Source organism: Papaver somniferum, chromosome 2 (genome assembly GCF_003573695.1).
Source record: "Papaver somniferum cultivar HN1 chromosome 2, ASM357369v1, whole genome shotgun sequence".
NCBI lineage: Eukaryota > Viridiplantae > Streptophyta > Magnoliopsida > Ranunculales > Papaveraceae > Papaver > Papaver somniferum.
The window spans coordinates 24,240,798-24,255,857 of NC_039359.1; the positions used below are offsets into that span (position 1 = coordinate 24,240,798).

At 36.9% G+C, this 15,060-nt stretch overlaps 2 protein-coding genes across 2 annotated transcripts; one reads left to right on the top strand and one right to left on the bottom strand.

The window, feature by feature from the left end:
• Positions 1 to 630: 630 nt before the first annotated feature.
• On the top strand, positions 631 to 3,918 carry LOC113347162 (U-box domain-containing protein 70-like). The gene is made up of 8 exons (XM_026590760.1): positions 631 to 973; positions 1,366 to 1,459; positions 1,554 to 1,604; positions 1,683 to 1,856; positions 2,143 to 2,322; positions 2,588 to 2,707; positions 2,888 to 3,021; positions 3,342 to 3,918. The coding sequence occupies exons 1-8, from the start codon at positions 846 to 848 to the stop codon at positions 3,418 to 3,420; spliced, it is 960 nt and encodes a 319-aa protein (XP_026446545.1). The 5' UTR covers positions 631 to 845; the 3' UTR covers positions 3,421 to 3,918.
• Positions 3,919 to 4,384: 466 nt separating this feature from the next.
• Positions 4,385 to 8,250, bottom strand: LOC113347161 (sulfate transporter 3.1-like). Its single transcript, XM_026590759.1, has 12 exons — positions 7,827 to 8,250; positions 7,496 to 7,703; positions 7,181 to 7,352; positions 6,902 to 6,967; positions 6,557 to 6,670; positions 6,152 to 6,268; positions 5,901 to 6,027; positions 5,504 to 5,790; positions 5,221 to 5,411; positions 5,044 to 5,129; positions 4,875 to 4,951; positions 4,385 to 4,773 (listed from the first exon to the last, which is right to left on the bottom strand). The coding sequence occupies exons 1-12, from the start codon at positions 8,170 to 8,172 to the stop codon at positions 4,579 to 4,581; spliced, it is 1,986 nt and encodes a 661-aa protein (XP_026446544.1). The 5' UTR covers positions 8,173 to 8,250; the 3' UTR covers positions 4,385 to 4,578.
• Between the last annotated feature and the right edge of the window lie 6,810 nt (positions 8,251 to 15,060).

Here is a 15,060-nt window from a genome sequence, read left to right on the forward strand (position 1 = left end):
TGTTGTTGTGGATTGTTGTTGATTCGATTTTGGGTAAAATAAATTTAATCCCAACAAATACATTCATCTTCGGCGATAATAAATTTTTAAGCCCGAACTTTGTTACTTCGGTCAGATTGAGGTTGAGATTAAGAAGCTATGTTTCAGAAAATTAGAAGAATTGTAAAGTGTAGAAAAGGTATGAGTGGTGAGTGCATTTTGTAAAATTTGAGTGAGAGATTGAGAAATGTAAAGGAGATAGGAGTTGAGATGAGTTTGAAATTAAGTGTTAATAGGGGTGGATTTGTGACAGTTGGATGATGAACCACTGAGCGACAAACATCGAGTCGATCGGCAGTCTCATCATAATCATTGGCAGTTTTAGGTCCATTGAACAGTGTAAAAATCACCGAAAGATGAAATCTCTATCTCTCGATATAGACTATACCGATGTGGTATATTTGTCACTTAGTCGGTATTTTGCCAATTTGATATATCCATTGGGGTGCGAAACTGGCAAAACTTGAGCTATGCCATCTGCATAGCACCCGGTCTTTCCATCGTCAAGCAATCTTGACTTCAATCCATGATTATGGTTGGAAAAGGAAAGAGCAGTATATCTTAACTACGGTGTAGTAAAATAACCGTGTACTGCAGGCCAAAAGAAAGAGTAAAGAAACCTAAGAAAGAAGGCTTTCTTCAGTGAGTCGCACACTCTTCGGAATCTGCAAATTCTGTGCAGAAACTAGAAACTTCACTTTGATCTTCCTAGGGTTTTTAGTGTTAAGAATAACAAAACTCAAAACCCCAGATAAGATAAGATAAGATAGAAGATTTAATCAGAAACCTAAACCCTAAAAGTAAAAATGGCTGAATCAGGAACTAGTTTGAAAGATCAAGGAAACGAGTTCTTCAAAGCTGGAAATTATCTTAAAGCTGCCGCTATTTATACTCAAGCTATCAAGAAAGATCCTTCCAACGCTACACTCTACAGGTATCACTTAACTATTTAGTTAAAGCAATGAATTTTATGTTGTATCTAGATTTGAGTACTGATCTAGGAAAAGAATATGTAATAAAAACATTAATGAGACATTGAGGGATAAAATGAGTCCAGCCGGTGCCCATGACGTCCCCATATCACTGCTTATTTCTCAGGACCTAGAAACTATGCGTTTGCTCAAATTAATCCACATTCTTACTGTCTCATTTGATCATGGGGTTTAGTTGCGATGTAGATTATGCTGTAGATATTGTAGTTCTGATATTTCTGATAAGCAAATTTCTCTTATATACTCTAATTTATGTGTTTACTGATTATATGTGGGTTTGGGTGCTATTTCATGACATGCTCTGATATATTGATTTCTGTTATAATTTTCACAGCAATCGAGCTGCTGCATTTCTGCATTTAGTGAAGCTTAGCAAAGCACTTGCAGACGCTGAGACGACAATTACTTTAAACCCTGAGTGGGATAAGGTGGATTTATCATTTGTTATTTTCTTGGACTTTGGATCCTTGATTTCGGTACTTAGTTCATGTAAAACCTCACCGAGCTTTTGTGTGATTCTAGGGCTATTTCAGGAAAGGATGTGTTTTGGAGGCAATGGAACGATATGATGATGTATGTAATTTATTTTGTATTACACATTTGTAGGGTTATACTATCATGGTTTCGGTTAACTAATATTCACAACTGTAGGCTATTGCTGCCCTTCAAATAGCTTTGCAGTACAATCCCCAGAGTGCAGAGGTGTCTAGGAAGATCAAGAGGCTTGGTCAGCTGGCAAAAGATAAAAAACGGGTTCAAGAACTAGAGAGTATTAGATCCAACATTGATATGGGTAAACGCTTGGAGCCATTGAAAAAGGAACTGGTGAGTGTGGCCTCCATCGAAGGTTTAAATATTTCATATAAGAAAATAAAAATATGTTGTGATACAGCTTTTAGTTGACAGCCGTTTTTTCCTTCTAAAATCTAATTTGTCAGTGTACAAATGTTTTGCTTGTCTGTGGGTTTATAGTCTTCGTGGTGCTAAAGTATATTATTGTATGGCCGTACCAAAGGCGTTCATTCTGCATTGTATTGCACCTATCTTTCTACATCTACAGTTGATGGTCATGTCATCAAGAACTGTGATTAACTTGAACATCTTTTTACAGTCTGAAAAATATGGAGCTGATGAAAATTCTAAGGAGATCTTCTCTTATGTTGTCGAGACCATGGAGATGGCAGTTAAATCATGGCACGAAACAGATAAAGTGGATGCAAGAGTTTATTATCTTCTTGATAAAGAAAAGACAGATACTGAAAAGTATGCCCCAGTTGTCAACATTGACAAGGTATACTATAGCTTTAGCAGTTTTTTTTTCCTCCCTTCTTTTTTGTTCTTTCTCCGCTTGTTTTCCTTTGGATTTGTATTCCTGATAGATCTGATTTTGTTATTAAATTGTTGTTTCTTGTTTCTAAATTATCCATTGAAGTTCAAAATGGGGCAAGCAACTTTCTGTCCTAACCATTAACTAATTGATAAACATTATCTCAGTTTGTTGATGACTTTTTTCATTTCTTTTTGATTGCTTACATTTGCCTTATTATTCGGACCAGGCATTTGAATCTCCCAATACACATGGAAGCTGTTTTCCATTCTTAAGGCAGTATGCTGAAGATTCTTTCGCAAGAGGAGCTTGTTTAGTGGTTCCTAAGAATATTATATCCTATCCACAGGTACTTAGGATTGTAACCCTAGTATATCTGGAACTTTATTTTCTCTTTATTACATCAGATTTTGATTGCTATTAGCGTCAAGTTTTAGTTAAGAAACAACAATATTTTATGGCAGTGTAACAATATTTTGTAAGAACCAATATTATCCTGATAGACTAAATAACATTGATGGCTGTTTAGGTTTGGAAAGGACAGGGGTCCAGAAAGTGGAAGCATGGGCAAAGCGACGGTTTCTTTGTTCAACTTGAGTTACCTTGCTTGCGGAAATTGTGGTTTATTCCTAGTTCCACAGAAAAAAGGCGGACAGTTTGCAGGTTAGCTTCCTTTTTTCATTCCTACACAATCCTGTACATCGTAAGCATGTGTCTTGTCACAATCAAGAGACTAGTGTTATTTCTTCGATATATTCGATACTTATGGTCAAGGATTGGATATAAGCGCTTGGAGTTGAGTCCAGGACTCCAGGCAAATTGATAATATGGTATCTGGATCGTTTACCTTAATCTTGCATTGGCCTAGTGCTCAATTTTATGGATTCTTTGTTTTGTGTCATGGCTGGTGTTACCAAATCTTTGATCCTTACGAAGCAATACAGATTGGACTAAATGTGCATGTTTGCTAATTATAATTTCAGGAATCCAGAGGTTTTGGATGTGGGCGTGCATGAAATCATTCCGCGTATTTTCAAAGAAACTAATTCTAGTACTCTATAGACTCATTTCCTTTGGTTCAAGTTCCAGGCTATGAACATGGATGTACATCCTTTAAAGAAGACAAAGGTCTCATTCTACTCATCAAGCAGTTGGTGTCTTGAGTGTATGAAGATACTTGGTTGTCTGTGGACATAAAGGAAGCAAATCTGATAGAATTTTCAAAACTCAAAATCCTTCATGTCACACAAGAAAACAGGTACTTATTTGCAATTTTTACATGAGTGATGATTTTGCAAAGCTTGACTCAGAAGTATCTGTTCGGATTTCTTTACAGTTTAGCTGTTTGTGTTTCAAGATTTAAATTGTGATAAATAGTTGGAATGTATTTTCGTTCCCATCTAGGCAAAAGTTCCCAACTGATGGAGTGCATTGTTAGAAGCTTGTAAGACCCATATCTGCAGTTCTTTAAAATGTGTGGAATAGTAATGTCTTTTTGTTAGATGGTTTTAGTCTTGGATGCTATATGTATCTATTATCTAGAAATCATTTTATTCAACCATGCACACTTATTTTACTTTTGACTATACTATGTACTTTTGCCATCATTCGAAAGGTTGCAATTGAGAGAGAGTTCTTTAGGATTACAAAATTTAATTTAGCTTCGTCGTCTAGTCGTCCCTTTATATCCCTTGTCATTTGTGGCTGTCTAATCATCCTTGTAGAGTGTCAAATTGTTCTGAACCTTTAACACTGTCACAAGTTGGTTGAAATTAGCATATCTTTGGATCTAATTTAAAGTTCTAGAGTTAGACCTTATTTAGTGCGATTTCTTCTTTTTCTTTTTAGTCTGTAGTGGACTCCACCTGGAATGAAGTAGATCACTAGCATAGGACTAACTAGCTTGCTAGGAATTAGTAGATAGACTTCGGATTTGCCTTAGCACTTGGAATGGATTCATGAATATTACAGAGATATACTTGTACCAGAAATTATTGAAGAATTTTAGCTAGCTGGAAATCAGTAATGGGAATTCGCACTTTCATTGACACTCCAAAATGGATAGCATTATATGTTTCGTTTTGTAATTACAAATTATTTGTATGAAAATCCTCTAACAACTTGAGCTAGATAATTTGTTTGGCCTATTGAAACGAGAAACAGCTAGGATGTCACTGGCCAGTCTTTGTGGTAAGTGCACTGTTATGGTTACTATAATTGCTAGACATTGTTATCTTGGGTTTCCGATTTGGTCTTGGTAGGCCCTGCTGATGATTTGTATGAATGAAGCATGAAGTTACATGCTTCAACTGCTTCTCCCACTTTTAGGTATATCCATTCTGGCCCGATTCCCTCAAGGAGCTTTGATTTATCGAGCTTCATCATCACCTCGCTTCCAGGGTTCGCTAACACAAGCTAATCATGAAAAGAAAACCAATTGTATTCATTTCTTAAATCAAAAATAATTGCTAGTATATCTTTGTTTGATAAGCATAAAATTGCTGAACCAGACCTACCTTAAGAGCTCGTCGGTCTGTGTGTTTCTTGACTTCTTCTAACATGCTTATTCCGCTTGTGTCGATGTTACCAACAGCTAAGCAAAATGTTAACAAAGATGGTTACCGACCAAGGAAATAATCTATATTAGCCGGCTTAACTTGTGTCTATTTTATTGTGATCACTTACCACCCATATCAAGGATAACATATTGCAAGGTAGTTTCTCCTGAAGATTTTAGGTTGTCCTCTTCTTCATCGATCCACCTCGAGATTCTACAAGCAAAATTTTATTTATTTTACTGAGTAGACTTTCATTAGTACCCAATCATGTAGGGGTATAAATATTTCAATTGATATATGTTACCTTTCTCTCAAGTAGCTTGCGTTGGTAAAATAGATTGGAGCATCAACATGGAGGATGAGAACTCCAGGAACCCTAGAAGCAACAGAGTATTGATCGACATTTCTGTAGGTCATGGAATTAGGAATTTTTCCTAGTACAGAAGTCTTTGGCCTTGTTGCAAACAATAACACTCGGAGCATGGATACAGAAACCTGAGGTTGCAGTTCAGACAACTGAATTAGAACAATAATACGTTGATGTGAATATGGAGAATTTCACCTCAAATTAGAAGTCGATCACATACTGCCATCACTAGGCCAATCTCAACGCTGCCAAAGACAACGCCGAAATACGCACTCATGCAAACAACAAAATCGAATTTGTCGAGGTTCCAGAGATGGACGGCAGCCCCATAGTCAATCAACCCTAGCATCGCTGATATAATAATCGAGGAGAGTACCACCAAAGGGGTGTAGTAAAAGAGTGGTGTTAGAAATAATAACGTTATCATCACCGCTGTTGCCATTACGATGTTTGAAACTTCTGTCTTGCATCCTGCATTATAATTTACAGCCGATCTCGAAAATGCACCTGAAATTATATTCGTTATCATCTGTTTTCATTAAGGAACTAAAATGAATGACCGAAAGCAATCATTTGTATCTGGTTAAAAACACTGGGGCCAAGGTGTATAAACTAACCCGTAGTTAAGTAGCAAGAAGTGCAAGAGCCAGCAATGTTCATCATCCCGAAAGCAATCATTTCTTTGTTTCCGTCAATGTTGTAGTTCTTGAACATAGCAAAACTTCTCCCTACTGCTATTCCTTCCTGCAAAATATGTGTGGAGCATTTAACAAACCTGTCTAAACATTTTTATCTGATTTGGGAACCCTCAATTATACGTTGTCCGACTGAGAATTGTAACAATTAGGCGAAGTAGAGGTAGCCTTACAGCAAGAGCAATGACGCCGGTGATGATTCCGGTTTTAATGGCTGTCGTAAGATGAGGTGAACCAAAAGCCAAATCAGAGTAAGATGGTGGATTCAATCCTTTCTTCAGTTCCCCTATCTGTCAAGAGCAAAAATCAGAACCTTATAATGTACGAACACTTAATCCTTGGGAATAAGGGTACAAATATTAGTTTCATTTCACTTGCCATGGCTCAGTTTATCTGAATCTGATGTGTACGAACACTCATTCAGATAAAGCTTCGGATAATTGGTTTTTCCAACTCTAATAGATGTCATGGCCTCGCCAGAAAGATTTACAATCCGACTTGAGGGTCTTTAAGTAGATTGTGTTGATTTCAAAGTATGAGTTCAAATAATAAATAACGCATGAATTAGAAACTCTTACCACTTGAACCCCATGCATGTCTGCATGGGTGAAATACGCAAGGAGACTTCCTAAAATGACTGAGGTTAATGGTGCCATGGCTGATATCCAAAAGAGATTTGGTCTTTTCTTGCTCTGCTCGATTAAAATTGGCATGCCATTAGTAAAATCATAAAAAATTATCTAGGATAATTAATATGACAAGACATATACTTCTGACCAGCTAGAAGTTCACGAGCTGAGTAATAAGATTACAAGTTATACTATTGACACCGGTTAGTCAATTAAGGTAACGCATAACATTTTAATGAGTAGACGAATTAGTGACAGTCAATCGTTAATTACATGTAATTCCAGGTTACTTACGATTAATCTAGTGAGAACAAGGAGGAAGAGAAAGCAACAACCAAGGACAGCACTTTCCCATCTCCACTGCAATGTGAATTTATGCCAAGAAAAACAACAACCAATTTAGTAAAACAGGAAAAGAGGAAAAATTTAAGTAACTCAACTATACATACGTTCCTCATCAGTGATGTCAAAATCAATAATGCTAGCTAGCAAGGTTACTAGGGACTTTACTATCTATCCAGCATCCTCCAAAATTAAGCTATTTACTGCGTGTGTGTGTGTGAGAGAGAGTACCTGATGTGTTTGGCTGAACACAGAACGCATAACAGACACAAGATCAGTGTCGTGGGTGAAGTGTTCAAGCCCTAGAATGCCTTTCAACTGTTGCAGACAAACAACAGTGGCTGCTCCAGCCATGAACCCCACTATGGTTGCATGTGACAGAAAATCCACAATAAACCCAAGCCTAGAATAATTACGAATAACATTTTTTATATTAAAAATAAATCTGGAAACAAGTCAGTTACCCCACATAATAACATGCATGCAGCTATTTTTTAGTTTTTCCCCACATATTTCATCTATAATTACCCGAGTATATCAATTTACCTTAAGAATCCCAAGGCAGCTTGAAATACACCGGCGAAAAATGTAGCGGTAAAAGCTAGCTGAAGGTAGAGTGTAGGATTTTTAGAAGCATTCACTTCCTTCCCCAACATAGAAGCTGTGAGAAGTGAAGCAACAGCAACAGTCCCAACTGCTAAATCTCTTGAGCTTCCCATCATTGCATACACCAATGGCGGAACAAAACTCGAATCTGTAAAAAATTTGAATCTATTATATATAAAAAGTTAAAGAAAAATATCCATATATTCAACCTGAAATTTGTGTTTTTTGTTGTTCATCGTATGTCCATTAACCTATTGATATTTGTACTTACATAAACCAAAAATTGGTGGCAAGTTCGCTAGTTTAGCATAACTAATCCCCTGAGGAATAGCAAGACTAGCAATGGTGATACCAGCAATAAGATCAGCCTTGAAGAACTGAAATGTATAACGAGGTGCCCATTCAAGAATGGGTAAGAAATATTGTAAACCTAGTACAAATTTCTTAGTGGATGATTGGTTTTTGAATTGACGAAAAGGATCATCAGGGAAGAAAGTCTCTTTGAGTGAAGATTTGAACGTTTTGAAAAATGGTTGTGGTGGAGGTATATTAACACGTTCTATCGACGTATTAATGGATGTGAATTGTTGTTCTAAGTCTTTCTCCGTGTTAACCATTTCCACCTTGGTATGAACTCAAAACACACTGAAAATGATGGAACTGAATCTCAGTATTCTGTGGAGTGTGGACTGTGGTGTGCAAGGAATGAAGGATGGAGTGATGCATGTGGGTTTATATAGTGTGTAGAGGAGTGTCACGGGCATCTAGTGCGGGTGAGTGGATATCGGGACCCACTTTTTGGAATGGGATTGACACGTGGCAGATTTCAATTAGCTGACTCTTCTGTGGACTCGAATAAAGTACCTCGTAAGAGACTGGGAGAGGGAGAAAGAGGAAGCCACAAACAGGTTTGAGCATTTTCATGGGGTGAACTGTTTACTATAAAATTAATGTAGTTACAATTCCAACAGATTTTTACCTTCAAGCAAGTCTTATGGACAGGTCTTCCAAAGTAGAGTAAGTTGCCGCTTTCTCGAATTACCACAAGATCTCAAATTTGGACTGTTCAATAACAGGGACACTCCAAAGCGCCAAGTGACTCAATGCTTTACATAGTGTTAGAGTAGAGGAGTGTCACGGGCATTGACTAAGTTCACACTCCAAAGCGCCAAGTGACCATGGAACATGCCTCCAAATGAGTGTCACGGGCATTGTGAATCAACTAAACACCTTCTGTTGACATGTCATTTCTCTCGCAAAGTATGGTCCTTAATTCTCCCAGGTACGCGATGGTGAATTCCCTCCTAACAGTTCTTCAACTAGCTCAATCATGGACATCTGAAGGCATTTTAGGTCCAGCAAAAGAAATATGGGACTTTGTACCAGCTGCCGTGATATGGGCAATATGGAATGAATGCAATCGAAGGATTTTCGACGAAAAATCTCTTTCTTACTTCCAGGTTAGCGTGGAGGTGAAAGCATCACTTCTAGCTTGGAGTTCTGCCTTCAACAAAAACTTTGAATTCAGGCTTGATCAGTGCATTTTCTCTTGGGAGAGCATGTTTCGTTAGTGCAGTACATTAAGAGTTTGCTACTCATCTACTTCCATTGCATATGGACCGTATCCCCCGTTTTGATTACTCCATTTGTATTTCTTTCTTGCTTTTTCATTTGTAATTTGGAATTCTTTTTACTCTCTTCAATAAATTTCCCCCCTTTTTCTCGATCAGAAAAAAAAAATGCCTCCAAATGAGTCTACCGTTTTCTCTGACATTGTTTGATATAGATACCACAAAACTTGCCCATACTTATACTTTTGATTAAGTTGATTCTAAGATAAAAAATGCATCTTTCTATAAATCCAGGAATTCAAATCCGAAGGTTATCTTCCTAATGTTTTATCTATTCACGTGAAAAAACATCTAGTGAGCAATAGGTCCAGGGATCAAAACATAGTGTCATCACTATCATGGTCCATGTATTTTTAAGTTTAATAAACGTTTTTCTAACTGGAAATGCTAAACGTTCCGAGGGCTTTCTCCCGAAATATCTCAGGCAACACACAAAATAATGGGTCCAAAACCCAACCCTCCTATAATTCCTCAGTGGGGCTCCCGGGGTCGTGAGTACCGAGAGGATTCTCGGGAGAATTTGTCGGTCAGTGTAGCATCCCTTTTCTAACAGAAACATCCTCAGATAAAACCTTATACGAGTCTAATCCCCTGCTCATCTTTCTCTTCTTCTCTTAAAAATATTTCAGTATCAAATAATTTTAGATTACTGTTTTACAGCCTAGCCCATACTCGTGACTACGGATGGCCATTTGCCCCACCCAAACCCATCCCCGTGGATACCCGTTCCTATTAGGTGGGATTTTATCCGTACAAACGGGTTTGGGGTTGGGTATGGGTAATACCCGAAATTAGTGAAGCGGGGATGGGACGGGGATGGGATTCTAGGTCCCCGCCCCATACCCGGCCCGTACGTTCCCATTTTAGAATTTTATATTTTTATTAATTATTTATATTATATTTAAACTAAGATATTATATTATATTATATTATAAAAGAAAAGGTAAAAGTATAAGATATCATTAATTATTTATATTATATTTAAACTAAAAAATTATATTATATTATATTATAAAAGAAAAGGTAAAAATATAAGATATCATTAATTATTTATATTATATTTAAACTCAGAAATTATATTATATTATATTATAAAATAAAACGTAAAAATATAAGATATAATTAATTATTTATATTATATTTAAACTAAGAAATTATATTATATTATATTATTTAATTATTGTATTGTATTGATTATATTATATTATTTAAGCTTTCTTTATTATATATATTATATTACTTTATGTGTATATTACACAGTGATCCCAAAATGACAACTATATCCACACGAGGTGAATCCGAACAGTCTGAACACCATGTCGAGACAATTCCAAGTTCTCTAATGGATGATGACCATGGTGAAACTGCCGAGGCAAACATTACAGGTGATTGTGATAGTGCCGAAGGTGAAATTGCTATAGTTTCAGGGAAGAAAAGATCCATAGTGTGGAACCACTTTGAAAAGAAAAAGATAAAAGGGGAAGACAAAGCAGTTTGCAAATATTGTCATAAACCATTAGGAGGAAAAAGCACAAATGGGACTAAGCATCTACACGCACACATGAAAAGATGTCCTCGACGTAAACAGCAAGACATAAGACAATCAATAATCACTCCGAGTAAAAAAAGTGACGGAAGAAGTCAGCTTAACACGTACAATTTTGATCAATCGTTCGCTAGGAAGGAACTTGCTTATATGATAATCATACACGAGTATCCGCTTTCCATCGTTGAACATGCCGGATTTAGACGATATTCAAATGCGCTTCAACCGTTGTTTAAGGTGGTATCTCGGAGCACAATTAAAAGGGATATCCTTAAAATCTATGATGAAGAAAAAACTAAAACAATGGAGGTGCTACAAAAACATCAAGGTAAAATTGCGTTGACTACTGATATGTGGACTAGTAAGCAAAAGAAAGGATACATGGTTATTACGGCTCATTTCATCGATGAATCGTGGATCTTGCAAAGCCGAATTATCAGGTACGCGTATTCATTTAATGATTTCAGGCATTGGATATGCACGTCATAAATGAAAAATCACTACCATTAATTTTGTTACTGATTAATTACTAGTTGCTACGTAGTACGGTCTAATCAACCATCTGAATTTTATTTTGTATTAGGTTTATGTATGTGCCATGTCTGCACACGGCTGAAGTCCTGTCAGCCGCATTGATGGAGTGTCTGCTAGACTGGAATATCGATGGTAAAGTATCCACTCTTACTGTAGATAATTGTTCCACTAATGATCTTATGATCCAACTTCTCCTAGAAAAATTATCAAGTAACTTACTGTCGGGTGGAGATATTTTTCATATGCGTTGTTGTGCACACATATTAGCTCTTATAGTCAAGAAAGGATTAGAGGGGATCAAAGGAGCAATCGAATTGATTCGTAATAGTGTTGCTTACTGGAAAGCAACACCAAAACGAGTTGAGAAATTTGAAGAGGCCGCCCGTCAACTAAATATTTCGAGTATAAATAAGTTAGTTCTTGATTGTGAGACAAGATGGAACTCAACATACCTGATGATTAATACTGCTATTAAGTATCAGAAGGTTTTTGCTCGACTAAAGCAACGTGAGCCACAATATGATTGTTTGCCAGATGATGAAGATTGGTTGTTGGCAAAGGAAATGTGCGACAAACTTAAGATATTTTATGCCTTCACGGAGAAGTTTTCCGGAGTAAAATATCCTACCACCAACCTTTTCTTTCCAAGTTTTTGTGATATTAGATTGTCATTAAATGAGTGGAAAAAATCTAAAGTTGGTGTGATTAAGGAAATGGCATATGAAATGATAGAGAAGTTTGAAGAGTATTGGTTTGTGATCAATGGAGTAATGGCCGTAGCAATTATGTTAGATCCAAGGTTTAAGATGAAATTGATTGAGTTTTATTTTCCACAAATTTATGGTCAAGCTTTTTCAAAAATCGAAATTGATCGAGTACGCGATTTATGCGTTGATTTGACGACGGAGTATGAACTGAAAGTAAAATTTGCTGAAACATCTGTTAGAAAAAATGATTGTCTTTCACTTCAGAGATGCATGGTTTTAACGATGACGTAGATCCTTTAGAAAAGTTTGATATGTTTGTCTCTAATACTGCTCCTACTAGTACTGATAAGTCAGAATTAACCAATTACTTAGAAGAAGATCTTTTACCTAGGATTGGTAATTTTGACATACTAGCATGGTGGAAGACAAATGGGATTAAATATCCAGTCTTGCAGTGTATGGATAGAGATATTTTAGCGATTTCAGTTTCAACGGTAGCTTCCGAGTCAGCTTTTAGTACCGGAGGTAGATTTGTGAGTGTCCAACGTAATAGACTTCATCCAAAAACGTTGGAAGCTTTGATGTGCGATCAAGACTGGCTATGGGATATGCTGAATGGTAATGAAATTATCTTTTTATTGAAATGTTTTTTTTTACATTTAATACATCATTATGGTTATATGATACACTTTCTTATTTTGGCTAGGTGGATCAAAATTCGATGGTGAAACATTTTGGGAAGAAACTGAAGCAGACGATGAGGTGATCAACATGGAGGAAGATACTTGATAAGAAATAATTAAGAACTAAAATGAGTGATGCTCGTTTATAAACCAATTTGTTTTTCTTTGCTTGTTTTACGATGAATTTATGAGTTTGAAATTTTAAATTATTATTATTATTGGTTGAACTTAGGTATTGATTATTAAATTAACTCATCATATTTGAGCTTAATGTTATGGGTAACCCGTAAAAAACCCGCCCCGTACGGATATTTCCCATACCCGTCCCGTCCCAGATCAAGCGGGTAATGGGGAGGGTGTGGGTTTTTTTTTTTGAACGGGGCAGTGACTGGGATACAAGATCCCCGCCCCATACCCGCCCCATGACCATCCCTACTCGTGACTCAACTTTGGTCGTGGAGAAATTTGTTCTTTCACTCTAAGCCATTAGTTAAAGATAAAAAACGCTCCTATTAAAATGATCCAGATTTATACCTTTTATATCTTGATTGATGTCTCTTTAGTTTTTCCAATTCGAAAGATGGAATTATTTTTGTGGTAATTGAATATTTGTCCCTACTTTTGATGGTCTATACAAATATCCTTATCACACAATAAATATGTCCCTCTTCATTCCTAATCCCATCAAGGATCCAATAAGGTTTTTATTTCTTCCAAATTTGCCCTCTTATCTATTGTTTTTATCTAGGTCTATCCCTACTTAATTCTTCTTCTTCTTCTTCATTTAGCAGCGAATCCCCATTGCTCCACCACCACCACCAGCATCTCCATCGTCACCACCTCTGCAAATTCTCCTACCTTCGCCGCCGACAATCGAGATGTATCAGCAACATATGAAACCTTATTCTTCTTCTATGATCGATTTTTAAAATCACACCCAAAGAAAACGAGATCTGATTTTTTAGGTTTTGAAATCAAGTTTTGAGCAACGATTGCGAATGATTTGGTGGTTCGATTCGATTAAAAAAAGGGGATCTGAGAGCCGCTGCGGTAAAATTAATTTCAAAATGGTTATGGTGTGTGAATCAATAGGATATGTTGGATATAATGAACTTGTTGTTGCTGAGAAGTAATGGGTGTGTTCGAATCTGAAGTTGCTGATACTTCTAATGTATTAATTGTGATTAAAATGAATAGATGAATGTGTAGGAATTACAGGAAATATAGAATTATGAAGAGAGAAGTAAGGATAATAATGGTAGCGGCGGCGGCGGTTTTGGTGACGACGGTGGTGGTGGTTCGAATTGGTCTTGAATCTTCATAGAAAACAGTGACGGTTGCTGCTATGGATTATAAATGGTGGTTGATGGTTTTGTTGGTGGATCTGAAACAACAGCTGGTGAAATGGTAGCATTTTTCCATCAACATGGATAATAATGGTAGCGGCGGCGGCGGTTTTGGTGACGACGGTGGTGGTGGTTCGAATTGGTGTTGAAGCTTCATAGAAAACAGTGACGGTTGCTGCTATGGATTATAAATGGTGGTTGATGGTTTTGTTGGTGGATCTGAAACAACAGCTGGTGAAATGGTAGCATTTTTCCATCAACATGGATAATAATGGTAGCGGCGGCGGCGGTTTTGGTGACGACGGTGGTGGTGGTTCGAATTGGTGTTGAAGCTTCATAGAAAACAGTGACAGTTGCTGCTATGGATTATAAATGGTGGTTGATGGTTTTGTTGGTGGATCTGAAACAACAGCTGGTGAAATGGTAGCATTTTTCCATCAACATGGATAAACATCCATTGTTGATCTAACTAAAATGGATAAACTTGCACTGTTGATCCAACTGCAATGGATAAACTTCTACCGTTGATCCAACTGAAATGTATCAAGTTCAGTTTTATGCCACTTAATGTTGATCCATCATCATGGATAAACATCCACTGTTGATCCAACTGAAATGGATAAACATCCATTCTTGATCCAACTGAAATGGATAAACTACTGTTGTTGATACAAAATTATGTGAACCGATGGTGGCGGCGGAGACAATGGCGGTGGTTGCTGCTATGGATTATTAATGGTGGTTGATGGTTTTGTTGGTGGGTCTGAAACTGCAGCTGATGAAATGGTAGCATTTTTCCATCAGCATGGATAAACATCCATTATTGATCCAACTAAAATGGATAAACTTATACTGTTGACCCAACTGCAATGGATAAACTTCTACTGTTGATCCAACTGCAATGGATAAACTTCTACTGTGAAATGTATCAATTTCAGTTTTATGCCACTTACTGTTGATCCAACTGAAATGGATAAACATCCATTGTTGATCCAACTGAAATGGATCAACTACTGTTGTTGATACAAAAATATCTGAACCAGCGGCGACGGTGGCGG

Coding starts and splice junctions, on each gene's coding strand:
- LOC113347162 (XM_026590760.1), top strand. CDS start 846: ATGGCTGAATCAGGAACTAGTTTGAAAGATCAAGGAAACGAGTTCTTC. Junction 974..1,365: donor TCCAACGCTACACTCTACAG/GTATCACTTAAC, acceptor TAATTTTCACAG/CAATCGAGCTGCTGCATTTC. Junction 2,708..2,887: donor ATATTATATCCTATCCACAG/GTACTTAGGATT, acceptor ATGGCTGTTTAG/GTTTGGAAAGGACAGGGGTC.
- LOC113347161 (XM_026590759.1), bottom strand. CDS start 8,172: ATGGTTAACACGGAGAAAGACTTAGAACAACAATTCACATCCATTAAT. Junction 7,704..7,826: donor GCCACCAATTTTTGGTTTAT/GTAAGTACAAAT, acceptor AATTTTTTACAG/ATTCGAGTTTTGTTCCGCCA. Junction 4,952..5,043: donor TGTTATCCTTGATATGGGTG/GTAAGTGATCAC, acceptor CATTTTGCTTAG/CTGTTGGTAACATCGACACA.